We start from the raw sequence: 22330 nt of genomic DNA, 5'->3' as shown, positions 1-22330 counted from the left end.
TTACAGCGCTCCTCAATCACACGCGTGAAATCGTGCCATCGTGACGAAGTGGGTTTTGGTGGACGTCAATCAAGGCGTTTCCATGACATTCCATAGGCACGTGCCCTAAGTATTTGATAAGTAATCATTCACATAATTTATACTGTACTCTACTTGCCTGTCTTGGGGTCTGTTTCAGTAACGGATGCAGGGCTACTTTATCTTGGGCTTTGAGAACATTTTCCCTGAAAAGGCAAGAACAGCAATTAAATTCAGCTGGGTCCAGTTGATGCTGTTGCCCAATAAATTTGTCCACTGGATAAGAATTTATCTGTTGGAAAGCGCTATCCAACCTTCGTACAACCTGGCTCTGATCTTTTCATATTGTATTTGCAAGATTAGATAAAGGAAAGTGGGCTTGGAAAGGCCTAAAAGAATGGGTCTAATTTACAATATTCTCTAATAGCTGTTATTACAGTTGAGCTCGCAATGAGAAATTTTTAATGTTGTAAGTGGGGCTATCGGGCCGATACAATGCTTGTTGTCTCATTTGCATCTCATTTGCATGCATCCATTAAAACTGCTATTTATACAATACCTTTCTAGTTCCTCAAGTTCATCTTCATTGTAAAGGTAGTTATCACAGTCTTCAGTTGGTATTTCCTGTGTTGCAGGCTGCGGTGATGGTGGTGGAGAGTAGTAGGTCGGCAGTGTGGGACTATCAGGAGCACCCTCAATGTCATCATCATCATCATTATTCTTATGGTTCTCAGCATCATCTATGCCATCATGACCTTGATTGAGCTGTCAAAAATTTAACAAATTTCTGATGGTTTTGTATGGTATGTCCTCTTATTTACCACAATATGATGTCAACAATTAGTCAAAATGTTATGTACTCACAAGTCATAGTTCTAGCTTAAATAAAGGTATCGAATAATAATATTATTGTGCAGGTAAATGCCTCTGCAACCTGATTTCAAGTCTCATCCCCGCTACTTTTTGCTGAGTCACTTCCCTCACCTCAGTACTTGGATAGATACAGCCTGTACTGTAAATAACTATCTACTGTTGAGACATGGGAGAAGAGGGGTTGTGGACCCAGAATTCTGGGCACAAGAGTTTAAAGTAGGAGGTTCTGTCAATTTTAAAACAAAATCTTTAAAAGAATGAATACTATGCAGGTTATGAAACTGAAAATCATGTGCAACCCATGTTGACAGCTCTGATATGTCATTACCTGGTAAGCATCTAGTAGGGCATCATCTTCAGACCCAATACCAAAGCTCCAGTTGATTTCATCAGTATCAAGTGTTAGATCAACAACAGGCTCCTGAATGGAAAATAATTCAGAAAAAGACACAGTCATTACAAAGAGATTGTGTCCCTTTAGGTATCATGTGGATTGGGTATACTATAGGTATAGAGTATTATATTTTTTATTATTTGCTAATTACAGTAATCTTTTGTAAAGCAAAGTATCAAGTTGCCAGCCTCTATTTAGCAGCCAGTCACAAAGAGGGTTTTTGCACTAGTTTGTACCACTATTAGGTAACCAACTCCTACTTAGCAGCCAGTTAAGTCCCAAATTGTAGGGTATTAGCACTAAGCTTTTTTTATTCATTTGTTTTAACTTCTTTGGGAGTGGCAAGATGACAGTGTTAATTAAGCTAACGAAAGGATCTTAAAAAACGGTAATAGTGGTTACTGGTTTCTATATTTGTCTAATGAGAATTTTAAGGGTTATTTGATTGGTCATATAATTACCACTTCTTTCATTTTTACTGGGCTTTCTTTTCTTTCTTTGCCTCCTTCTTTACAAGCAGGAGAAGTAGAGTGATGTAACTTTATCTTCTTGGAATGAGGAGAACCTAGTACAGAAACATGCATTACATTTTCCGCATGCACTTAAAGATAATTATGTACCTAACACCTCCATTATAGTCACACACTGCCGACCTACTACTCTCCATTATGTCACAAACAAAGATTTTGTTTGTTCGTGAATCAAATTTCCAGCAGTCGTAGTGTAGAGTGAGGCTTTTCCTTATCATGTGATAGCAGCCATGAGAGGAGTTGAATCTGGTCTAATCCTGTTTTACATGAGAAATAACTCAGTTTCCCAGAAGAAAAAAAATTCTAGTGTTTTGTCTTGATCATGGTTGCCATCATGTGATGGTACAAAGCATCTACTAGTGAGAATAGTCTTTTAAATGATAAAAATCAGAAACTCAGACATCCCAGAGTTTCATTTAAAGTAAATAACTTCGTCAAACTCATTAATAATTCATGAGGAAAGCACAACAGAAATCACAAAATTGTGTTCATTTGCATAAACTTTAAGTGGGATTTTCTTGGCCAGATTCACTTTAATTTTGAAAATTTTAGTGAAACAAAAAGGAACTAACCTAGATGTTTGACAAGCAATCTACAGTATTCGTGTCCATGTTGTATCCGATATACGAACCTCATACTGTATATTTTACATGAAATACTTACTACTGGTATTTATATCAAAGTCATTATCATCATTATCAAGGGTAACAGGAATCAGTTGATTCTGACTGACATTGACAGGTTTCTTTAAACTTTGTGATTGAGGTCCTTCTTGGCTATCACTGCAATGACAAGAAATCTTTTAAGAATTCCTTGCAAATGCTGACACTAAATTTCTTAGTTTTCTGCGGTCCACATAGTTTTTTCTGAGTTCTCTGGTTTTCCTGCCTTCACAAGCAACATTTCTAAATAACAATGGGAGTTTCTTATATAGCGCATTTCATACATCTCAATGTGCTTTACATTTTTTATGAACCAGTGGAGGACTTTACAGGCTGCATATTAAGGTGCTATTAGTAGCCATGCAGCCTACAATCATGAGTGGCTTATTAGTATATTAGTGTTATGCCTCTAACTTGGGAACTCCGGCCCAACAGACCAACGCTCTTACCAACTGAGCTAACCAGGTGGTGGTAAATTCCAATTCAATCATGGAATACAAGTACTGGGGCCGTAGTAATAGGCTACGTTTGACCATAGTCACCCTGCCTCTTTTTTATGACGCTGTTAATTTGTTATGTTTATTCTTGCATGGTAAAGTTAATAAAATAAAATAAGATAAAATAAAATAAAATAAAATAAGGGCAACAGATTTGTTAGCCCCTTAACGACATATGAGGGCTCCTCTCATGAAACAAGGGCTATTTATTAGTTCTTTACTATATAATGACAAAGTAAAGTGTTTTTAACAGTACAAAACCTATGTAGTACATATATTGTTGATTACCTCTTACTAAAAGGCTGTATACGAGCCACCTGTTTTCCAACAGAAAGTGTACTTTCCTTGCATGTACTTGAGCTGTGGACAGAAATACATAACTTACTAAAATTATAGACATTAACAAGAAAGACTAGCAGATGACATTCAGGATTTAAAGAAGATTTCAGCTCAATAGCTATGCTCAATGAAACTACAGTGGAGTCCTGTTATCTGGAACCTTTAGGGCCCAGTTGTACGAAGGGTGGATAGCACTATCTGATGGATAAATCCTATCCACTGGATCAATTTTTGTACAACAGCTTCATTCAACTTATCCACTTGATAAGGATTTATCCATTGGATAGCGCTATCCACCCTATGTGCAAATTAATGGGCCAAGGGGACCAGGAAAAAGGTTCGAAATAACAGGAGGTCAGAGTAAATTATTGTACAGTGATGTGAGTACCCAGACAGTATTACACTGATGCAAGTCCATGTAATAGTGCCTCAAGTTTGAGATATCTGGGATTTGCGATTCCACAATATTTTCTTATCTTCTTTTCAGTAAAATATTTCCCCAAAATGAGATGCTTCATTCCTTTGGCAAATCATATAAAAAGTTGGAAGCAACATAAATATTCAGACCTCAAAATAAAACATGAACTCATTCTTAAGTGAATTCTTACATGAGAAAAATTTAGCTTATACTGAAATATATTGTATATACCTTTCACTTTGTATTGGTGTAGAAATGTTTACAGGTACTTGACTGAGAGGTTTTGAAGCTGCAATCTAAAGCATGTACTAGCTCAACAAATGTACAAAAAATGTATAAAGAATCTAGAAATCAATGTGGTGGTGAAGGTGAGAGGCTCGTATTGGACAATTTTTGAAACCACACTATTATCCTCTACAGACATTGTTTCATGATCATAACCATAAAATCCCTTAAATAAATCTTTGCAACAGTTTGGTTACTACAAAAATTAAACCATGTGTAATGTTTCTGTTACCCAGACATTACTCTAGACAAAGCATGGAGCTATTTTACCTTCCATCAATCAAGTTTACAATTTTACTTTTATTTTGACTGACTGAATTCAAAAATTGCAGACACGTCTAGAAGTTGCTGAGGCATCAGAAACAGCTTTGGACCTCCTTTCCCCACCAAAATGTGAAAGAAAAAAAAACATATTTCAACAAATATATAATTTTCCTATAACTTGCAACTAACCTGTACGTTAGATTTATCCTTTTTGAAAAACTGGAATAAACTTGGACTGGATTGGAAAAAAGACCACGAAATCAATTAATAAAATTAGTGAGTCATTTGTGTGAGTTTATCCCAGACAAGACCATGAAATTTTAACACAACTCACCCATTTTCTTTAGAATCAGAACCTTTCTTTCCTTTAGATAAGTTCCCTGATATCTTTTTGTTCTTGTTGAACATTTCTAGCTGTTGAGCGAGGTTATTGCACGGGACACCTTGACCAAAGTGAGCCGCCATTTTGAACAATGAAGGCACGACTGTTTAACTTTACAGGCTCAAATCTTCGTAAAAACCAAAACTCATACGGAAATGATCCCATATTTCGAACAAAATGACATATTAGACTCTTCCTGTGGTGCTCTCTACCATAAATTCACCTCCAAAAGACTAGAAAAGGAAGCTTTTAACCCACAAATTAAGTTTTAGTCTCTGTCTTCTTCTTCAAACTTTCGCGCGTTTAAAGCGCTAGTCACCAGTCCATCATGAAATAACACAGCTACCCCAATACCCCATAGTGCAGGAAAAGACGAAGTAGCTGCAAAAAAGGGGTCCTAATCTCCTTCTAATACCCTGGAATGCCCGAAAGTTTTTGATTTTCGAAGATTTCTCACCTAAAACGAATTGTAGTCTATTTATAATAGATTAATTAAAAACATTCAGGAACAAAAGCTTTTTTAAGTAGGTACGATGCTTAGGACACCCATCCAGGTACTAACCCTCCTCAGACGGGCTTGACTCAGTATCTTCGATGCCCAAGTTTTACCCATTGAGCCACGGTTCTACGTAATCAGCATAACAATAGGTCGCGAAAACGATGCACCGAATAGACTAGACTTTTTAACATCAGATTTTCAACGATTTCGTGCGTGGCAGAGATGCAAGGGATTAGCCGATATGGTCTGGGGGCCGGCTGGTCTCTCCCCTGATGCTTCGGCTAGAACATTTTCTTGCGTAATTCGTACACCCAAGGGCAGAAGGATTTAATCGCCGTCAGGTCCGAAGTCCATACGCCGCCTCAGCTCTGCGGATGTCTCGGGGGTATGGCAAAGTGGAGTCGTTTTTTCCCCCGGTCGATTCAGGTTCCGAAGCCACCTTTCGAAGAGTTTTTTTCTTTATTAAATTGTTTATTCAAACCCATACTGCTGCCTGGAAACAGCTACTGACAAGAGGCTTACTCTACTTGATTTTCTCAGTACTTCTCTACTATAATGCCAACTCGACCCAGTTTCCCCCTTAACCTAGAAATAGCTAATTTCATTGGTTCAACAAGAGCTTTCTTCTGGTCTTGTTTTTTATTTATTTTTTTATATAATTTGCATTGGCTGAGACCATGTTATTGCACAGAACATTGAAAGAGTATGACAGCTATTTCAAAAAGGTTGGTAATGGTTTTATTGTATGTTTCTTGACGAAGCATACTAACCCGAACTGCACTATGGGTGATGTGAATACAATCAGAAAAAAAAGGTCACGACAAAATGCATGAAATTTTGCTAAATGTTGTTTGCATGATTTTCCGGCATATGTTTTTCTTCTGTGCTGACTATTTACTGATGAATATAATACATTTCGAGCAACATGCCAGATGCAACAAAACCGTCATAAATTGCTTTTTTTTTAAATAGACCATTTTCTCAAGGTTGCGTGCGCATCCAAATTTGAGGAACTTGACGGGCCACGATAGTAGAACACACAAGTATTATCATGCATGATTGCTACGAACTTTTTTCGATAAGAATTCATAAAATCGATTATTTTCCTCTTTAAATATAAAGCTCTCAACATTTGCAGAGAGAGAGAGAGAGAGAGAGAGAGAGAATGAATGAATGAATGAATGCACCTTTATTTGAGGACGATAGTTTCATAAGTGTCATACACTTCTTTACATGAAAGTCGTACTTCATAAGAAAGAGATTTACATATAATATGTCACGAGATATATTTAAAAATGAATTAAATAATATGAACTATATATATATAGCTATTAAAATGCGTATGAATGATAAATATAAAGTGACTAGGTACTATCCGACTGCCAATTAGACAAATTCTTATTAAAAACTAACCTAGAGGATGAAGTTCGGATATGTGAAGGAATAGAATTCCATAATTTAGCTCCTCTGTAAGAGAAACTTTTTTTAAGGAATTCAGTCCTTGGAATGGTTTGAATTTCTAATTTATCTTCGATATTTTTCAATTTAGATTTATAAGCATTTGAATCCTTACTTTTTGAGAAAAGATCCTGTAAATAAGATGGAGTATTTTCATGCAAAATATCATACATCATGAGAGAAAGGCGCTTTTCGCGTCTTATAGCCAAGCGGTCCCAATTCAATTGTTGCAAGATGTCTGCTGACCTTATGTCATAGTCCTGAAAGGTTATGATTCGGGCAGCTCTGTTCTGCAACTTTTGAAGTCGGTCTGCTTGGCCTTTGTTTAAATTACTCCAAACAAGATCACAGTAATCAAATAACGGTTGAATAAGAGCCTTATACATAAGTATTAAGGTATCAAGAGGGACAAAATCTCTGGCTTGTTTTAAACCATTAATGGAAGAGCCAGTTTTCTTACATAAGTTTTCAATATGAACATCCCAAGTTAGGTTTTGATCTAAATACACACCAAGGTGTTTTGAAGAGGTTACCCTCTTTACCTCTTGATCCTTAATCATGATATGCGAAGAAATTCCCAAATTTGAAAGCTGAAAATTTGATCCAATTAACATATATTCAGATTTTACTACATTCAAACTCAGCTTATTAGCCAATAGCCAGTCACTGACACACAGTAAATCTAAATTCACTTTATCATAGAGTTCAGTAGTTGACTTTGATGCGTAACTAATTAGGGTGTCATCAGCATAAAGACGAGGCTGACTAATTTCGAGACAATGAGGCAAGTCATTAATATAAATTATAAACAGTAACGGACCTAAAATCGAGCCCTGTGGAACACCGCTCGTTACAGTTACTGGATTTGAGGTATAGGTTTCAATGGTACAGCATTGACTTCTATCAGTTAAGTAAGAACGAAAGAAATCTAATGCTACTCCACCAACCCCATAGTGCTTAAGTTTAGAAATTAGGATGTCATGTGAAACAGTATCAAAGGCTTTCGCTAAATCTAAGGAAACTACAAGGTTAGTTAAGCCACTATCCATGTTAGTATACCAATCATTTGTAGCTTCTAATAAAGCAGTAACAGTAGAATGTAAGGGTCGAAAGCCAGATTGATACTTAGTTAAGAGATTGAATTTATTAAAATAGGCATATAATTGGTCATAAGCTGCCCTCTCACAAATTTTAGATAAAATAGGGAGAATAGATATTGGCCTATAATTATTTGGATCATTACGATCCTTGGCCTTTTGTAGAGGGATCACTTTAGCTCTTTTCCAAAGTGAAGGGAAAATTCCCTTAGCAAATGACGTATTTATGATATTAGCTATGATAGGAGCAATTATGGGAGCAGCTTCTTTTAAAAGCCGACAAGATATGTTGTCCAGTCCTGTGGCTTTATCTGTTGGCATATTGCTTAAAAACGAGAGAGAGAGAGAGAGAGAGAGAGAGAGAGAGAGAGAGAGAGAGAGAGAGAGAGAGAGAGAGAGAGAGAGAGAGAGATCTTTAGGATATTGAGGTTTCTTCAAGAGAAGTGATTTGACGCCGGGAAAGCGACTTTTTCCTTGCACAGCAAACAGTAATGTTCTTCTTTTTCTCGATTTCTTTATTTTTATTAAGGAATATATCTCAAATCAGTAGAATTTCGCATTCTTTGAGTCCTTAGTACAATATGCTGTTACCGACGGCATCTTATTGCTTGCTTTTGTGTTTGTACTTTTGTGTTTGTACTTTTGTGTTTGTACTTTTCATTCATTCATTCATTCGTTCGTTCGTTCGTTCGTTCGTTCGTTTCCTGTTGTTTTTTTTTTTAATTAGTTATCTTTTTTTCCTTCTTTCCGTACTTTTCTTCAACAAGTCGATCAAATTTCCCTGATGAACTATTTCATCTTTCTCATCTTTCGCCTTTTGCTTCTTTCTCTCCTTTTGTTGCTTTGCATAAAACGAATTGGTCAGTTCACTGGGTAAAGAGACCCCCAAAGGACTAAGAGTCTCAATTAAGTCCAAGAATAAGTGTTTGTTTTGGTTATTGATGAACGTTACTGCCCAGCCACTGGTTCCTAGTCTTCCTGCTCTACCAACTTGATGGATGTATTCTTCGATTGAAGCAGGCATGTCGAAGTTGATGACCTGTAGAATAACACAAACATTAATAATTATGTGCACCTCCACTGCGAGATCCCTGGTTATGACACTGATCTTAAATAGGAAAACGTGACGCCCGAGGTAAAGAGGTCTATAACAGATCTGCCACGAAAGTATGCAATATTCTCATAGAGGAGGGCTTTGCAAGGGCAAAAATCCCAAGCCCCCTCCCCTCCCGCCGACATGCCATATTATACACATCACACATACAAAAAGAACTCCACCTGTTTGACGTTCAAGAGATCCACACCTCTTCCAAGCACTCCAGTACAGACAATAACTGGATACTCTCCACTGATAAAAGACTGTAATATCTGGGTCCTTTCTTCTTGTTTTTTGTCCCCGTGCATGGCTACGCAAGGAATTTTACACATCTAGGATGAAAAGAACAGAATGTCAGCTACATGGAGGGCTACGTCATTAGAGGGATTTCAAGAGGAATTTCAAAAAAATCTCTTATTTTGCAAAAACAACGTATTGTTTCTGCCCTACAGGTTGAGAATTCCCTGTCATATCCACAGGAATACAACACGAATTAATGAAATTTCAATGCTGAGATACTAGGTGCAAAACGAAAAACTTTGTAATCATATATATACAAAGAAACACTGTATCTAAACCAATAAAAGATAGACTTATTACCTTTTAGGTGGTTGCCCAGCCCGCTATCCCCCTCTCTACACTTCTGGCCTGACAACAAAGTTGTCATGAAACCCTCTATATATTTTTTCTTTCTTTAAACAAACCTTTTGTATTGCCTCAGCCAACATATCTGCTCCTATCTTAGAATCAACAAACACTACCACAGGAGGCTTGAAGTGCTTTGAATCATTCAGAATAGAAAATAAGTGTTTTTTCTTAGATTTCTCTTCCACCCAGAGGACCAACTGTTTGACTGCCTGTGTGGGTGCGTTGGGGTTACCCACAGATATGAACGCAGGGTCTCGTAGCAGTTTACTGGCCATAGTTTCGACATTGGGAGGGATTGTAGCTGATGTCATCATTGTCTGTTTTGCTTCATTTAAATTCTCCAAGATTTGTTGAACCTTAAGTGAATTGAAAAAGTAGATTTCAGTAGGGAGGTGGTTTCAGTTTTTCTAAGACATATAAGAAGGTTTGGATTTTTGGGGTGGCGGTTGGGAAAAAGGATGGACTAGTGGATAGATGGGTGAGTGGATGGAAGTTGGATGGAAGATGGTTAATGGGATGGTTCAATAAGATGCATGCATTGACAAAAAGTTGGATGGATTGATAAATAGGGTGGGATTGGATGCATACATGGAAAGATAGGATAGGAAAAGATGACATGATGGAATAAATGGATTGATGACTGGATGGATGGATGGATGGATGGATGGATGGATGGATGGATGGATGGATGGATGGATGGATGGATGGATGGATGGATGGATGGATGGATGACTGGCTGGCTGGCTGGCTGGCTGGCTGGATGGATGGATGGATGGATGGATGCATAAATAGGATGAGATATGATAGAATGGATAAGTGGAGGAATGAATAGAATGGGATGGAAGAATATGATGCGATGGAATGGAATGGATACATATTGGATGGATGAATAGGATGGGATGGGAAGGATAAATAGGATGGGATTGAAAGGATGAATAGAAAGGGATGGGATGGATTGGGGATTGATATGGTAATTCTTTACCTGTTGTTCAAAACCCAGTTGAAACATGCTGTCCACTTCATCCACCACTAAGCATTTCACATTAGTCAAGTCTAAATTAACCTTTGACAGAATCTCCAGCAACCTTCCTGGCGTAGCTACAATGATTTGTACTCCCATCTGTAGAATTTGAAGGAATTAGTGTTATTACAGCATGTATAATCTAAAGCACACTATACTAGTATAAGACGGTGAAAAAATGTAATTGTATAGACCTCTTGTTTTCCCAATTCAGACCAAATGTCATTCCCTAGAGTATCATTTCTTTGTTTAAGGTTTGCGCTCGGTTGCACATGAGAAGACACATGGATATGGATATAGCTCAAACAAAGAATCTTATTCTCAATGGAATGACACGTGGTGTGAAATGGGAAAACATTACCCCAAGCCGAAGAGGTCTATTGCCCAACATATTGGGAAGTTAGGTTGGCACAGTGGCATAAAAGTGAAAGAGCGCTCGCTTCTCACGAATATCACCCGGGTTCGAGTCCCACCAGGCTCCATGTTGTATGTGAGTAGAGTTGCTTGTTGGTTTTCTCCTGCTATTCTCTGGGTCCTCTGGTTTTCCTCCCTACACAAAAATCAACTTCTAAATTCTAATTGGGATTTCAGTTGATAAAGAGCCACTCAGTGGGTCCCTGAATGCCACTGCATGGCCCTCGCAGTGGATCTTTTAGTTATTTGACAATAATTACAATACTCTTTTACAAATATTAAAATCTATAGCTATAATAATATTATAACAATTATAATACCTGAATACGATGAATTTGTGGAGGTAAAGGCATCCCGCCGACAAGCAACGCTGTTCTCATGTTAGACAAGCCTTGCATGAATTCCTTAGCCTGGTCTTCTATCTGCATACATAACTCACGTGTCGGTGCTAGGACTAAGCCAAGTGGTGTTCGCAATAATGCACTCTTTGGTAATAACTTATCTGTTGAAATTACATACAAAAAAAATTAGCAGTGCGCAATACCCATGACTAAGTTCTTATAAAAACATATAAATATATATTTTTAGAATAGACCTCTTTACTATTTCAGACCACATGTCATTCCCTAGAGAATCATTTCTTTGTTTTATAGTTGCATTACCCTGAGAGCAGAATCTCCCTTTTACCTTCTCGCTCAGGAGAAATTAACCAAGACTCTGCCAGCAGGGTATGGATGCATATGAAAAGACACATAAATTCCTGGTTTTCAATCATCTCCAGAGGAGTGAAATAACAAAAGACAAGCCGGCCATATTAGATGATATAACAAAAGAATGCATTGACAATTCTTTTGTTAAATTCATCCACAATGGTGGCTATGATGTCATGGGCAAACAAAGCACCAAAACTACAAAATATGACAAATCAATGTATCTCTTTGTCTTTTTGTCAAAAAATATCTATGTATCATTGTAGAATGATTGACTAGCCGTCATTTGTGCAATATTATAGTCTGCAAATAACTATTATCTTATGAATCTTAATTTTTTTCCAATCATTTCTGGTGGTGCAAGTTTTGCTCCAAAAGCTAGCAAGTACAGTGTAGGCTTCCATTAAAATTAATGCTGATTATCTCGAAAACAAGCTCGGGACACCCAATTTTTCTTTCCAGATTTAGAATCAGCATTAAATTTCAATTTGGGAAATCGAAGTTTAAAAAAAAGTTTAAATCGTTTTCCAAAAGTAGGCAGTCACCTCAAACCAAGAACCTTATTCTCAAGAGAATGACATGTGGTCTGAAATGGGAAACCACTACCCCCAAGATAAAGAGGTCTATAGACACAGCCTTGCACTGAGTCCCTAGAGGAATTGTTCTGGGGGACAAAACCATGGATTTTTTTTTTGCATAAGAATAGATGCCCTATTGTTTGGTCCCCCAAAACAATTCCTCTAGGAATTTAATGCAAGGGGTCTATTGACTGCCATACACTGGTTTTACCTGTAATACTATGAATCCTGGCTATCATAGGTAACAAGAAAGCAGCAGTTTTACCAGATCCTGTCTGCGCACATGCAATGATATCTCTACCGCTCAATGCCACAGGGATCAACTGCATTTGTATTGGAGTTGGAGAAAAATAACCACACTTAGTAATGTTCTCAGACAGCAGTTTATCAAACTGACAATGGAAAAACTCTAGAATTGGCTTAGTCACGTTATTTCCCTTCGTTTGAATTTCTAAACTCTTTAACAAGTGTTGAACTTTAGTCTCACTCAAACTAGATATCGTAGGATGTTCTTTAAATTTGTAATTTTGGAAAGACAAATTTTCTGTTCCAACATCACTTTCGTTATAATTTAATTCCGAATTCGACGACGTAGACAGAGAACATATATTTGTAGTTTCATTTTGGAATTGTTTAGGAGAAGATATTAATGTTTTCACAGATATTCCCAATGTTTTTAAATGCTTTGCTTTGCACTCCAAACTACAAACGTCTTTTTCTGTTTCATCACAAATGTAGGCTCCGTATCGTCCACACACAACACAAACAGGTTCATCCTGGTCTGGCCATCTTTGGTTTTTACTGTAAGATACAATTTCTTCTTCCACTTCTTCTTCATCGTCGTCTTCTAAATTCGCATTTTCTTTTGAAACTTTATCAGGAATAGGAATGCTCGCAGCAGAGTTACATTTTTCCCTTAGGTCAACAATATGTACTTTACTTTTTTCTTGTTTTTCTTGAGATGTTGGTTTTCGTTTCAGAGAGTTTTTAATGTTGTTTTTACCGTCTTTTCTTCGTACAGCTCGTGGGACAAACGCCGCCATTTTGTCCGCCATTTTGAAACTGAGCGGCCAGGCCACATCGAAGGCTAAGCACACTCTTCCACAACCTCGTTCCCAGGGCCCTCTCGGCCCGACTCCAAAACAAAATGGCGGTCGTCGGGAAGAAGACCCTGGTAAAGGCTGGTCACGTGACCTAAAATACTCCAAGATTATTTTTTTTGGAGTATTTGATCACGTGGTTTTCGTTCCAAAATGGCGGCCAAACTAGTATTCCAAATCGTCTAAATGTGGGAAAAAATTCCTTTCTTCGTGTGTATGTTGCTCCCGTTTTAGATTACAAGACAGCTTTTGGATTGCTTGAAGTATGAAAGCTGCAATTTGTGCGAAAGTTCATCAACAACGGTTTTTTAAGCCATTTTTTGAGTCGCTTAGAAACTAAAGTGATGTAAACTTACTCCGTGGCTTACTTCATATGGTTTTGACTTTCTACTGCTACTGCTACTTCTTATAGTTTTGACTGCTTGGATACTGAGATTCGGAGTTGTTCATTGTCTATCAAGTGACCCGTAGCTTAACTGTTTTTGAACACGTTTAAGATTGCTACCCAAGACGTATCTTTCTTGGAGTACTTCGTAGATCGTAGGTCCAGGATATCGTCATGTTGGATGCCTATGGCCAATTGTGTCTTGTTTTTCCCCAGCCAAGAGAGAAACTCTTCATTATTCAGGTTGCTTGTGACAGACCTTGGTAGAAATGACAATCTTAATGTGCTCAATGTTCAAGCACAATTTAATATATACTGAATATTGTATATGTAGCCGTAAAACTTTAGCATTTCTGTTGTATTTAAAAAAGGACTCATTAAATAAAAAAGTATGTGCTTCCTTGCAAAACTGTTGTTACTGTCAGTATTTTTTCATGTTTTAGGCAATAGGATGAATGGTGAAACAATATCACAAGGTAGCACCCTTGTGTCCACCCCTCTTTAGGCTATCCTTTTTTGGGGTAGACCATAACTTGTAAAAGTTCTTTTTCATGATGATTACTGTTTGCGATTACTGTTTGCAATATTGAATTACACTATTAATGAGGATTTCTCATACTCGTATGAGTGGCCAGGTTGGAGAAAAAGAATTACATATAATTCCAGGGGGGGAAATATAAAATTAAAGTACAGCTAGCCCATATAAAGACTAGTCTAACCCTTACATGTAAGAACTTCAATGTTTCTAAAATAATCAGGTCACTTGAATAATTAGACAAATGAAAGTTACTAGCTAGTTTCTCTCACATCCTTATAACAAATTATTGCTATCTTGCAGCTGAAGCAATGACTGACTCGCAGTTACCGCAATAAATAAGTTTAGATTAAGGATTTTTAATTAGTGACAAATGTTCTTCATGTTTAGGTTGTTTGTCACTTCTTTCAGCATTGCCAGTTAGCAATGTTGTCATTTTTTTAACAGGTTTTTTTAACACCACCAACAGCAATTTGTTTCTTCAATACTTTATTTATTTACAATACTACTGTAATTTATTACAATATATATACAACTATAGTTTATTACTCTCATATTCATAGAATTATTAAGGCAACAGACAACTTAAACAACTCGAATGTAAACTTCATTGCTCAAGTCTGTCTTTCTTTTATTCCGTTTGAAGATAATCGTGCGCAATTAAGTTTTTCATAACTTTCTTGGGTTGTATTTTTGCACCCTGTACTATGATTATTTCATCTTGTCAATTAATATGTGTAGCTTCGAGGTCATATTTCGAACCTACTTTGTTTCATGGCGGTTTTTAACATTGTACTAAGTTGTACCAATCATTCAAACCTTGTATGCGCCATTTAGGATATCAGTAGAAGCTGTTGGGTCATTGCTCTTTCTTTTTAAATCATAATTAACACGACTTTTTTTAGGATGAAACGATTCACCGAGGAACAACGAAATACAGATAAGAAGTCCGCCAGGTTTCATGGAATCTTTTTTTGACGTCACATCCGCTCGTGCATTTCGAAGCTGGCCGTCAAATTCGGACTCATACGCGCGGTGGAATTTTTGACGGCTGGGGAAAGCCGTCTCTTGGCTATGGCTAAGGACACTAAGAATTCATTTTCTTTATATGTAATGGGTATGCCATCAGAAGCAAAAGAACGGTACCGGAAAAAATTAAGGTTTTGGTGTATCTGGAACTATTTTACCGGACCCATACATCATAAAAGATGAAAATTGGTCGACCGACCCTACTCTTTGGCCGGACCTGGACTTTGGACAGATTTACACGTACCTAGTAGAAACACCGTCTATTTTTGACAAAAAATCAATGAAAGCATACAAGAGCTTAGAGGCATATAGGTAAGTTTATAATACTAAATACTTTTTGTTGGTATTACTGCAAAAGACTGTTTTGCCAGTACATAAGCTTTTAAAGAAAAGAGTAGTTGTTTTGTACAAATATCAACCCCATCAACGTACGCCTCTAGTCTATATAGATGGCTTTTATACCGAGCATTGAATGAATTTTATGGAGCCGTAAACTTAATCAACCTCTATGGCAAACCTAAAAGCTTTATTTAAAATTTATCTCAACTTTAAAAAAGTTTTCAAAATATTGCTTTTCGGTCATTTTTGTCGTGAACTTGTCAAGCGACTTGAGCAATATGGCGGTCGCTAATTGGCTGTTTATGACACTTATTGTGATAATATTATTTGCATATGTAAACACAAGATTGTTGTCTTGAAGCTGCGTTACTTTTTACAGCACAAGTCAACTGAACTAGGTTCTTTAAATGAATTACACCTGTGTCACGTTTGGAATTTAAAAGATTGCTTTGACTTTCAAAATCCTAAACTTTTCGTGATAAATTTCGGTTTGTAGATATGTCGAAAGTGGCCACGTCGAGGATGTCAAAGCGTTTGATGTTAAAGAAGCACCCTACTGTTTTTTAAAAGCCGGAGTTCTTCCCTCCATGAGAACGAAGGAAAAAGCTCATCAGCCGTGGGTCTGTTTACACAAAACCAGTGCAGACATATTTTGTGCCCATTGTACATGTGCTGCAGGGTAGGTAGTAATTTGTAAGTGAATAATATTATAAATGTCTTTTATGCAATTTATGACATGATTTTAATTATATTTCTTCCAGGTTAGGGGAAGCTTGTAGTCATATTGCAGCCCTGCTGTTTAAGGTAGAACTGGGCGTTAGATATGGAATCAATAAAACATCTGTGACCAGTGAAGCTTGCAAATGGAATAAAGTTTTCAAAAAAGAGGTATATATGCTATTTACACACACACAGTTTTGTACAAATCTAATATAAAAAAAGCAAATTGGAGTATCTAATCCATTCAATTTGGAAGGAAGGAAGGAAGGAAGCTTCTTTATTTTACCCTGGTAAAAACATCAATCGATTGCCTAAAATATTTAGAAGTAAAGATTTACGATTAAGCTAGGACACTGTACATGTTGGTTAGAATTTTTGTCGTATTTTGTTTCAGATTAAGCCAACCACTGTCGATAACATCCAAGGGTTAGTCAACAGTAACAGAAAGAAAAAAGTGGAATCTTTTACACCATCCAGCAGGGATCCACTTCCAGATAGCTCTGCACTTACTTCTTTTCACAAAATCTGCCCTTATGCCACCTTTTTTAACCTCATTCCTCCATTGCCTGGTGTTTGTCAACAAATCACAACATCTGAGAAACTGTCTGAGAATAATTTTCCTGTCACACTAACAAGCCTTTATAATGAAGAAAACAAGTCCCTTACTGATCATCAACTGTCAAATAAAGTACAAGAAACCTTTCTAGCATATTCTGTTACTGAACATCAAATTGACAATCTTTTTGAATTCACCAAATGTCAGAATGTGAGCCCCTTATGGTTTGATCACCGCAAGGGAAGGATCACAGGTACTAAAGCTCATGATGTATTGGTCCGAAAAGAGACAACACCCCCTGGCCACCTCATTACAAGAATAATGAGCTACAAGTCATATGATCTTAGCAGAAAGGATGCTGTGAAATGGGGGCTAGACAATGAAAGCATCGCATTTCAAGAATATTTACAAGAAATGCAATCCAGCAACCACAAGAACTTCACATGTAATAAATCTGGGTTCAGAATCAGCACCGCAAATTCATTCATGGGGGCAACAGCAGATGGCGTACTATCTTGTGACTGTTGCGGAGAGGGCACACTTGAAATAAAGTGCCCTTACAAATATAGGGCTCTAACTGTTGAAGAAGCTGCACATCACTCAGATTTTTGTTTAGATGAAAATCTTGAGCTTCCTAGAAATCACAGATACTACACACAAATTCAATTTCAAATGCTTGTATTTAATTGTAATTATTGTGATTTTGTGGTGATGACATTTCCCAGTCCAGATGAAGTTTCTATGGTAATTGTTAGATTGCCTAAGGATATAGATTTTTGTAAATTGTTGCTTGAGCGCTGTTCATTGTTTTTACTTGAACATGTTATTCCAGAGATTCTTACAAGGAACATAATGGACAAACATTTGGAAAACAGACATGACAAGAAGGATGAGACCAAATGGTGTCTGTGTGAGGAACCAGAGTATGGAAAGATGATATTTTGTGACAACGAGGAATGTAAGATTGGGTGGTTTCACTATCAATGTGTAAATGTTAAGAGGAAGCCTGTTGGCAAATGGTTCTGTCCTAGTTGTAAGAAGAAAAAGGAATGACATTATAGACATACGATGCTGTGAAGATGAATCTGCAATGATACATACTTTAATAGGTGTTCTGCTTTACAAAAATGCTTTTCTTATCACATGTATCAACATATTCTTGGCTCTAGCTCATAATAACTTTCTTCTATTTATTACATATGGAAAACGTATTATTTGGTTTAGCATTGGCATTGCTCACACATATTATACATACAGTATGTGTAAGAGTAAAAACAGTTAAAGCTGTTTGCAATACTTTCAATATCTAATAAATCATAGAAGACATTATTAGAATTTATATGGTTAAGCAGCATTTAGTACTATGTTGCACACTTATAGAGTACAAACACTATAAGTGTGCAACATAAATACCACTAAATACTGCTAAATTATGCTAATCCTATTGTTTTCTATTGTTTAATTAGCACTATTTACTACTAAATAGTGCAAAGTGTTGCACACTTTTAGTGTTTGTACTCTAGTGTTTGTACTGTATCATAAGAAATCCACTATACAGCATAACTGTTGTGCTAACAGTTTTCTTATTCAGTTCACTAGCCTTGGATGCATATTCATAATTGCAGCACAAATTGTCATTATACTGACAGCATGAGGAACCATGTTCAAGCTCATTTTTCCAGATAGAATTAGAAAGTTCTTTAGTCTTTCCATTGCTCTCTCCACATGTATCCTAATGTGAGCAATTCTCCTACTCTTCTCCACCTCTCTTGCACTAAGCTGCTCCTTTCCTTTCTGATATGCAGGAATGACGGGTTTTACCCCTCTAGACAACACTTCATCCACAATCAAAAAACCTCTGTCAGCTAAGATAGTGTCTCCATGCTGAATAAAATCTAAATATCCTGACTCTAAACTGATGACTTTATCTGAAGCCCTCCCCCCATATGCATGTGATATGAATGATACACCACCAGATGGTGCAATGCTAACCAAGAACTTTATTGTATTAGCATGCTTATAGTTACTGTAGGTGGCAGATCTTGCATTGAAGTTTGCTGGGCATTCTATAAAAACTTCAGTGCAGTCAACTATAGAAATGCAGCTAGGGTAGGTATCTTTGATACACTGCGGCTGATATCGTCTTGCTTCCTCTCTTGTTGGCCAGTGAATGAAGAAACAGATTTGCTTTGCAAACACAGAAAGAGCACTGTCTAATAGAGAACTTACCAGAGATGGAGAAATGTCAAAGTGGTAGGATAAATCCCTATGAGGTGCATTTAGCCTAAGTTTCATTAGAACCAAAAGAAGAATATCAGCTGAAGCAAGAATATTTGATGACGGGAAGGAATCTGCAAGGAAACTACTTAACCAGAGAAAGCAATCATGAGATGGTAGGCCAGTATAGAAAAGAGTAGATTCATTTGGATTGGTGGAGAGATTCACGAGTGTTGAGGCCCTCATTTTTGGTGTGTTGTTAATAGTCAAGGAGTGTATCTGTTCTTGAAGACGTGCCAACTCCCTTAAAATTTCCTTCTTTTCCATATTCAACTCTGCTAATCTTTTCAAGCAAATATTATGTATAAATCGATCTGAAAAAATAAATATAATATATGTAAATAAAAATATACTATATATTATTTTTACTGAATTTTAATATAAACAACTTTAAAATATATATAACTTATTACAACTTTTTCTACAAAGAAATTGTATAGAAAAAAATTTATTTTAACAATATAAGCTAAGATATCATTTTCCTACCTTTGTTGTTCTCTTTATTTTCTGACAAATCCAATAAAGCGCCTGCTGCCATTTCTGTATCTGTACGTGTCACATCATCATCATACCGTTGTTTGCTGGCTTCTGTCGATCTTGATCGTTCAGCAAAGAAATCTTCAAGTGACTTTTTATAATTTCGCTAAGAAGTTCTAGAAAATCTTCTGCTGGCAGTTTCTGAACCTTTACAATATCCCATGTTCATCGTTGGTTTATAGTCTGGGCTCTCTGGATTATCACTCTTTCCTAGTACACAAAAAAAATTATTGCAAATTGTTTACATCGATAATGAACGCACTTAGGAGATTTTGAGCGATATTTAAACAAAAATATTTTGAATGTAGATATTTTTAATCCCTTTTTAAATACTTCCTGAGAGAAACGTGTTCACTCATACAAAAACAAAAAACAAAACAAAAGCATAAGACTTTGTTTTCGTAAACTGTACACGAAATAAATAGACATAGATAGACATTTCTATACTATTTTTGCGTACTCTGTATCACAAATACACGGGGAAAATTACGATTTATGATCAGCTTACCCTTAACGAAATGTTCACTACAAATTCTGTCGTTGTCTGAAGAAGGAATCCATAAGTTTCCGTTGTTTTCTTCTCGTCTGTTGATAGCTTTTATCCACATGCTTCGCCTGGGCTCCTCTTTTGGTATCCGATGAAACTTCACATTTTCTTTCCTATGTTTCCCCGAATCTTTGTTCGTACAACCCAATACAATACACGTTTTACCCATCGTGACAAAACTTCAAAAATTTAGCTTAATTATATCAAGATACACTTTTTAAAGGGCAACAGTTTGTTTACAAAATGATGGCTAAACTGACGGCCAAACTGACGGCCGCGTGACGGCCAGCTTCGTTTTCAGGGTGGTCACGTCACCGGAAATACGTCAACAATGAAACCTGCCATTCGGAGTTTGTGGAGGAAAAAAGCTAATTCTTGCGGCTACAAAATACTTTTGCAATGATGGGAAAATATGTCATATCGATGTGAAAATGTTGATGCTGCAACCTTTGATAATTATACTCCCATTGCGATTTGTTCCTTGTGTTTCTTCAACCACGTACAAAGTTCACCCATATCAAGACCTGTTGATGGCGACATTTCAATATGACTGAAACTGCGATGTTTGTCATTTGGTGTTATCGAAGTTGAATTTCGCGCAAAAGAAAATACATTCCGCGCATATGAATGTACGAACGCGCTATTGATTGTCCATTGATGTCCATGAATGTACACGCATATTCAATAGCGCAGCGCAGCCGTGACGTCATAAAAACGAAGACAAAGGCGAAATTCGGACAAACAAACTTACAAGTTTACTTTCAGCAGATAATTTTCACAGCCGATCGCAGTTGATCTTAGTTTACATGGGTTATTATTGTAACTTTAAGTAAAAATAATAAAATCGGTTCGAATAATCCTCGTAGCGGTTAAACAGAATGTAATGTTTGTCCGAATCTTTAAGCTATTTTTAGAATGAGCGCGCTGCGCTATTATCGTTATCGAAAGTTGATCCGCGCTAATGATGTTACTTGTGGTGTTGATGAAAGTACATTACACGTTATTGATACAACTATTGGCACAAATGAATGTACATTTTCTGTTAATGAACAGCAAAAGGTGTAATATGACACCACAGAAACCAAGCTTGGGCTACCTGTGGTTCTATGAGAGCCCGGCTGTACACGAGCAAAGGGATCAAGTTAAGTACTGATTTTTTTGGTTATTGTAGCCTTCGTCGTACGTAGACTTGCCCCAAGTCGACCTCTCTTGTTTCCCGGTGTTTTTTAGATTCGACCGAAGCCAGGAAAAAACAAAGCGGGCGGCGACCTTTGCGAATGTCTACGTTGTACGCTGACATGTCAGGTATCAAACAACCTCTGTTGACCCTTGGAAGTCTGATCAAGAAGGACTTACAAGATGCCTATTTTTTACCTGCATGGCCTTCTTCGTATTCACCACGAAACAAATTTTACAACAACTTAAAATACCGCGTCTTTGAAAATGCGCCCTCTTCAAAGATCTACACTGACTTTATCTTTCCGTGCCGTAACCTTCCTGCGACTGGGAATGAGGTCCCTGTTCTATCGGACTATCAGCCTCCTTCATTCTTGAAAGAACATTGGAAAAAATGGCTTCCCGACTTCCCTGATGCAGACATTTGGCCAGTCAGTCAAGGACTACGGGACGATAAACTCATTGTCACTAACGCTGCCATCCAAAGTCTCCCAAAGAGTAAACACAGTGTTTATCCTGATGTTCTATACAGAGTTCAGTTGAAGAGTTCAATCCATGATATTGGTGTACCGTGCCCTAAATATTTCAACTCTGAGGACGACATTTCTTTCCCGTGTATGGTCAAAGTCGACATGAGTTGGTCGGGTTATGGGAACAGGGTCGCTTACAACGGGAACGAGTTTTCCGCCATTATAAAAGAGATACGAGATAGTGGTTGGACTGGTAATATTATTTACCAAGAATTCATGGAAGATGTGAATGAAGTGGTGAGTTTTCAGTTTTATTTACACGTCTCGGGAAAGATGCACTGGTTGGGCACTGTTGTTGGCGGTCTTGAAGGATTCGAGTGGACGAATGGAGTGGTGGAATGGAATAAACAAGAGGAATATAAGAATCTTTTTTACGACCAATTCGTCGTTCCTGTCAAGGATTACTTGCACACGCA

General features: G+C 37.2%; 5 protein-coding genes across 5 annotated transcripts in view; 1 reads left to right on the top strand and 4 right to left on the bottom strand.

Annotated features, from left to right (window-relative positions):
* Positions 1-102: 102 nt before the first annotated feature.
* LOC148906610 (uncharacterized) lies at positions 103-5285 on the bottom strand. The gene is made up of 9 exons (XM_089037891.1): positions 4615-5285; positions 4470-4515; positions 3963-4027; positions 3263-3334; positions 2479-2597; positions 1747-1850; positions 1220-1312; positions 578-783; positions 103-224 (listed from the first exon to the last, which is right to left on the bottom strand). The coding sequence occupies exons 1-9, from the start codon at positions 4743-4745 to the stop codon at positions 125-127; spliced, it is 936 nt and encodes a 311-aa protein (XP_088894017.1). The 5' UTR covers positions 4746-5285; the 3' UTR covers positions 103-124.
* Positions 5286-8104: 2819 nt separating this feature from the next.
* Positions 8105-13309, bottom strand: LOC116293869 (putative ATP-dependent RNA helicase DDX59). Its single transcript, XM_031701370.2, has 6 exons — positions 12395-13309; positions 11216-11397; positions 10443-10580; positions 9517-9816; positions 8995-9144; positions 8105-8755 (listed from the first exon to the last, which is right to left on the bottom strand). The coding sequence occupies exons 1-6, from the start codon at positions 13236-13238 to the stop codon at positions 8444-8446; spliced, it is 1926 nt and encodes a 641-aa protein (XP_031557230.2). The 5' UTR covers positions 13239-13309; the 3' UTR covers positions 8105-8443.
* LOC116293839 (importin-11) overlaps positions 11261-22330 on the bottom strand; it is a 51404-nt gene continuing 40334 nt past the window's right edge. The window contains exon 39 of the transcript XR_016121402.1: positions 11261-11397. The gene's annotated coding sequence lies outside the window, so the exon portion shown is untranslated. The remainder of the gene's footprint in view (positions 11398-22330) is intronic.
* On the top strand, positions 16014-17900 carry LOC148906609 (uncharacterized). The gene is made up of 3 exons (XM_089038328.1): positions 16014-16250; positions 16333-16459; positions 16686-17900. Exons 1-3 carry the CDS (start codon positions 16159-16161, stop codon positions 17898-17900), a joined length of 1434 nt encoding a protein of 477 aa, XP_088894454.1. The 5' UTR covers positions 16014-16158.
* On the bottom strand, positions 17917-21297 carry LOC148906608 (uncharacterized). Its single transcript, XM_089038329.1, has 3 exons — positions 20170-21297; positions 19611-19871; positions 17917-19438 (listed from the first exon to the last, which is right to left on the bottom strand). The coding sequence occupies exons 2-3, from the start codon at positions 19660-19662 to the stop codon at positions 18435-18437; spliced, it is 1056 nt and encodes a 351-aa protein (XP_088894455.1). The 5' UTR covers positions 19663-19871; positions 20170-21297; the 3' UTR covers positions 17917-18434.

Source organism: Actinia tenebrosa, unplaced genomic scaffold, assembly GCF_029948245.1.
Source record: "Actinia tenebrosa isolate PJP-AT-01 unplaced genomic scaffold, QUT_ActTen_1.0 PGA_scaffold5__44_contigs__length_20552954, whole genome shotgun sequence".
Classification (NCBI taxonomy): domain Eukaryota; kingdom Metazoa; phylum Cnidaria; class Anthozoa; order Actiniaria; family Actiniidae; genus Actinia; species Actinia tenebrosa.
The sequence above is the reverse complement of the archived record's forward strand: the minus strand, read 5'-3'. Positions and strand labels throughout refer to the sequence as shown.